The sequence below is a fragment of the Antennarius striatus genome, chromosome 2 (assembly GCF_040054535.1).
Source record: "Antennarius striatus isolate MH-2024 chromosome 2, ASM4005453v1, whole genome shotgun sequence".
Classification (NCBI taxonomy): Eukaryota; Metazoa; Chordata; class Actinopteri; order Lophiiformes; family Antennariidae; genus Antennarius; species Antennarius striatus.
The window spans coordinates 3,693,012-3,698,300 of record NC_090777.1 but is presented as its reverse complement, the minus strand read 5'-3'; the positions used below and the strand labels follow the sequence as shown (position 1 = coordinate 3,698,300).

At 44.7% G+C, this 5,289-nt stretch overlaps 1 protein-coding gene across 1 annotated transcript; it reads left to right on the top strand.

Moving 5' to 3' along the window:
- The first annotated feature begins 2,274 nt into the window (after positions 1-2,274).
- On the top strand, positions 2,275-4,131 carry nppa (natriuretic peptide A). Its single transcript, XM_068339767.1, has 3 exons — positions 2,275-2,399; positions 3,450-3,762; positions 3,946-4,131. The coding sequence occupies exons 1-3, from the start codon at positions 2,289-2,291 to the stop codon at positions 3,948-3,950; spliced, it is 429 nt and encodes a 142-aa protein (XP_068195868.1). The 5' UTR covers positions 2,275-2,288; the 3' UTR covers positions 3,951-4,131.
- The last annotated feature ends 1,158 nt before the right edge of the window (positions 4,132-5,289 follow it).

Genomic DNA, 5,289 nt, shown 5'->3' with positions numbered 1-5,289 from the left:
TCTGCACGTCATCAAGAAGCCAGTCGTTTTCCTGTGAATGGTGTTCACACAGACAGACACACACACACACACACACACACACACACACACACACACACACACACACACACACACACATACACACACTGAACCGACATGTTGGGTCAAGTTATTGAGGTTCTGGTAAAGTGGACAGGGCCATGTCCCCCTCAGAGTCCAGTGAAGTTCGACGCTGTTGGACTTCCTGTGCCCTGTCAGACGTAGACTGGATACGACAGGAGACAGTCTGTCCATGAAGGGCGACGCGTCTCACTTCCACATGGGAGTCATGAGTCACGTAAAGCTGTCAAGTTGGATCAGATTCAGGTGCCAAAGCTCCAGATTCTGGTCCTAGTCTCGTTGAAGAGGTTTTGGTTGAGTTGTGTGAGCCCGGTGACGTTCCACTGATGACGTGATGCTGTTGGATACCAGCCTGAGAAAGGGTTCCATGGAGCATCACGTCGGGAACATCTGATGCTGACAGAGACAACTAACACAGGCACATAATAAAATAATTAGCACATTGCTACTGCTAACCTATCTGGTCTGTCCAACTTGTTATACAAGTCAAGACTGGCCAGCCGACTCATCAGCCACCAAACCAGCATACTGAACCTGGATGTCCTGGAAACATCTTTTCTAGTCATGCTCAGTCACTAACATGACGGAAAAGAAACCTTTTGCTCTGACATGTCGTTTCAACATTATTCCTGTTTCATATGGAATTCTTAAGGATTTTCCTAACATGAACAGTCCATGTTCACGTGTGTCCGTGGATCCACGCTGCTCAGCGGATTGAACTCTGTCAGCGTTCAAACATGTCCTGGTTCGTCTTCCGTCTCTCGTGGGTTGCAGACCAACGGTTATGTACTCTACATTTCTGATGTTTGAGAGGAAGCTAACGAGTTGCTGTGTTTTAATGTAGAACTGAGGTAATTACTTTTTAAAAAAATGTACTTAGTTCATTTTTTTCTTCACACCTTCATCACATCAACATCAACAACAACATCCAAAAATTGTGAATTTCCCGTCGCCCAGAATCAACAAACACCTCTCTCATTACAATATGTTGTCAACCAATTCAGACATTAAATGTTTTTAACCATTTCATACATTGAATTTTGACAGACATTCATACCCTTATCCAATTCCAGATATGATCCTTTGTCTAAGATACAACATAGAGCATAAACCATGTGTACGTTCTTTGGTTTGTTCCTAGACGGTCCAAACTAGAAGTTGACCGTGCCAGTGTTTTTTACAAGAATATAATGATCATATCAACCTCCCTCAGCAGACAGACAGTGTTTATCCAAGAATTAACCAGTTTATCACAGACACTTTAACAGTTATGCATTCCATTATATTATCAACAGATATCAACAGGGTCTCTACAGTCTCAAACTTAATGTTAGCCCTTACTATTGACATGATTCTGTTGTATTGATCTTTGGTGTAAAAACAACTATTGTCCATCTTTATGTCCATCTCGTATTTAACCAACTTCTCTGCAGTCCTGATCACCATTGTTTTCGTCTGGTACCAGAGAAGGCCCGTTTGTTTTGATGAAGATCCTGCAGTTGTTCGTCCAGGTGTTGTCGATCAGCCCATTCTTCTTCAGTTGTCGAGCTTTTTTAGCGAGATCAGCATTCTTTTTAGTGACATCTCATTAATGTAGACATTTTTCCCTTTCAGTTCGAGTCTTTGTTCAGAAAAGCAAACTTGTGTTTACAATTGTTATTCAAGTCTCTCATGTCTCAGGAGAGACATGAGAGACATGAGAGACATTGTCCAAACGACATTGACGTTTTGTCCTCATTAGACGGTCACCTCTCTGCAGGACATTTACCCTACTATGGTGTGTTTCAGCCTGCGTTCCTGTCTGTACACAACAGAGCTCCAACATGGATCCTGAGGTCATGCTACACACACACACACACACACACACACACACACACACACACACACACACACACACACACACACACACACACACTGGCTCATCATTTTGTAGAAAGCCTCAAGAGCATTCTGACACCCCTGCCTGATAAGCAAGCTGGTCAGATGTTCCTTCAAGTGGTGTTTGGTGGTGGGTGATTTGTGTGTTTGTGTGTGTGTGTGTGTGTGTGTGTGTGTGTGTGTGTGTGTGTGTGTGTGTGTGTGTGTGTGTGTGTGTGTGTGTGTGTGTGTGTGTGTGTGTGTGTGTGTGACTATGTATATAAAGTGTTGTGTTGAAGGCTCCGGTATCGTAGTAGCAGCAGACGGATATCATGAGGACTGCGGTCCTGGGGGGCCTTCTGGTCCTACTGTGTCAGCACACACTGGTGAGCAGCCACGTACTGGGAAGACCCTCGTCCACCAGTGACCTGGCTCAGCTCAAGGTAAGACCTACCTGACTGCAGGTCGACGGCGTAGGTTGCGTTGGTGTTGACGGTCTCTGTCATGTTGTGTCCTTAGGCCTACTGCCCCTTAAAACGTAAGCCTGCTAACATTAGTGAGAATTAATGTTATTTTAAAACATTAATTCTAGCGTGTTCCAGCGGATGTCCTCAGACTTTGATTTCAATTCACCTGAAGTCAGGAGGAAATCAGATCCACTAATGATGGAAAAACTGTATATACACTGGAAAGGTCGGATTTATTTGATTTTTTCTCAATTTATTGTGACAGTCTCACGAAAATTTGTTCAAAAATTACAAGATACCTTATAAAGCGTCGTAGTCGTAGGTGACCATAGTCGTAGCAGCTGCGTAATTTCATTGCACTACAGCTACATATCTGAGACAGGAACCAGGAACTGAGGAACCTCAGTACCAACTTCATTTTAAGTCAGTTTCGTGTGTGTGTGTGTGTGTGTGTGTGTGTGTGTGTGTGTGTGTGTGTGTGTGTGTGTGTGTGTGTGTGTGTGTGTGTGTGTGTGTGTGTGTGTGTGTTAATGAAGTTGACTTCATTTCAGTAACCTAAAAGATTCATTTAGTTTTACTTGACTGGTTTTGGAGTGTAGGGAACAGGGAACGCTGTTCAGGATTCAAACCAACAACCCTCATCTCTGTAGTGACGTCCGTGTTCAGACTTCCTGTACACAGATGTACTTATTAGTTTTTCTGAAAGGAGGTAAAAGTAGAAAAGTTTAGTATTTTAGTTTCAGTCTATTAGAGCCAAGAACCTTCCGTACTGTCGGCTGATCCGGGATCAGCTGACAGTCAGGGTCAGGGTTTTCAGTCTGTTCAGTTTGTTTAACCAAAGACTTTAACAGGAGCCCATCAGTTTGAATTAAACTAAAACCAAGCTGTCCTTTAATGAACGACATGGCGGTTAACTTTAACCAGGTTAGTGTCTTCACCCAGGTGTTCCCGGTTAAAGGACTCTCTTGTAAACTATGGTTCTACGTCTCCATGGAGCGTAACGAGGTTCTTGTCTCTCCACACCAGGCTTTACTGGAGCGCTTCGAGGACACGCTGGCTGAAGCAGCCCAGCAGGAGGTCTCAGATTACGACGTCACAGACCAAGACCCAGATCACAGCCAGGCCGGCCCGGGTTGGAACCTGGACCAGGAGGGGGATCAAGAACCGTTGGTACAGGACAGATCTCAGGGGTTAGCTGAGGGCCGTATCAGGGCAGCAAACCCAAGGAGCCGCCTGCAGGACCTGTTGATGACCACCAGGAAACGGGCCTCCAGCTGCTTCGGAGCCAGGATGGACCGAATAGGAAACGCCAGCGGTCTGGGATGCAACAACGGACGAGGTAAGACAGAAACGAAGAGAAAGACCAGAAATCTTCAAACGATTTGCATCAGATATGTGTGATCAATAGTCGTGATCGATAGTCCTGACAGGGCGGGGCTAGAGTTGCATTGCATCATTGGATCTTGTTCAAGTGCAGAATGACCTCGTCCCTAAACGAACACATCTTCTCTTCTCCTGCCAGGTTAGGCTGAAGGTTCCTGCGGCGTGTCCCAGACCGCTTCAGTCCACACGAGGACAGTCGGACACGGAGAGACGGCGTGTGGACGGCGTGTCCCCTGTTTGCAGTGGTGTCTCTAGAACGTTGTCCTGCAGGCTGTTTCTTTACTGCACGTGATTCACATGAAATAAAGTTTTTTTTTTCCATTAGAGGAAGTCAGTCTTTATTTCCTGACACTTCAAGTGGTGAGACTGCAGACAGCCGTCACTGACATGACGACGGTTGTCATGGAGACACTCATGCTGAGTTTGCAAACCGCACACAGAAAACAAAGGGATGGAAACAGGCGTCATGTGTTGTTTGTGGCTGCTGCTGGTTGTCTGTTCTAGATGTTAATGAGCGTGTTTATTTAGAGCCTGGAGGTGTGACTGCGATCAAGTGTGTGTGTGTGTGTGTGTGTGTGTGTGTGTGTGTGTGTGTGTGTGTGTGTGTGTGTGTGTGTGTGTGTATGGGGTGGGGTTGGGGGTGGGTCTGACAGGCAGCAGGAAGGAGATGTCACTGTATGTTACGACACCGTGACAGTCACGCTGTCGACTGGGATCACGTATCTCAGCGGTCCCCCTCCACCGGGTTAGGTCCCGACCTAACTCATCTTTTTTTATTGATCATCATTCCAAAGAGGTTTTATTTGGAGATGACTTCTGTGTGGAATGAAGCACAGACGAACGCACGTGTTGTAATCGTCAGCGTTTGTGTGTTCGTCCGTTAGTCCGTCTGTCCGTTTGTCCAACAAATATCTTCGCAACCGTTGCAGATAGAAAGATGAAACAAAAAGCACATTACTGGGGCGGCAAAGGGGATGAAGATGACCTGATGACCTTGACCTGGACAAAACTAGGTGAAGGTCAAATTTTAACTCATGTACACTCAGGAACTGGATAAGATCAAAGCTAGTGTTTTGATCTATGGAAGTAGTTCAGAGCACTAGCTTTGATCTTTGACCTATGCATGTAGGTCAGGGTAAAATTTTGAATTCAGGGGTGTCGCGGGATGTTGCAGTCTGTGACATCAGTGGTTCTTATTATTATTGTTATTGACTGACTTGTTCACCCTTTGATACAGACATGATCAGTATTTCTCCAACAGTGATTCACTGATTGTAAGTCACTAAATTTCAAAATAAACCTCATCAGTCACTGGAATCCAGTTTTTTATTGCAATTATTTCTTGTCAAAAAAAGATTTTTGTTCTTAAATAAATAATTAGGTTTACATAGATGTTGATAATTAATTTATGAATAAAGGTTGTTTATTGTCTGTTGATGTCTGTTGACGTCAGACCACTGGTGGTTTATTATTAGACCATTAG

What these genes read in the sequence shown, in the direction of transcription:
- nppa (XM_068339767.1), top strand. Translation starts at nt 2,289, where the DNA reads ATGAGGACTGCGGTCCTGGGGGGCCTTCTGGTCCTACTGTGTCAGCAC. An exon ending in GTGACCTGGCTCAGCTCAAG is followed by an intron (nt 2,400 to 3,449) that starts GTAAGACCTACC and finishes TCTCCACACCAG; the next exon opens with GCTTTACTGGAGCGCTTCGA.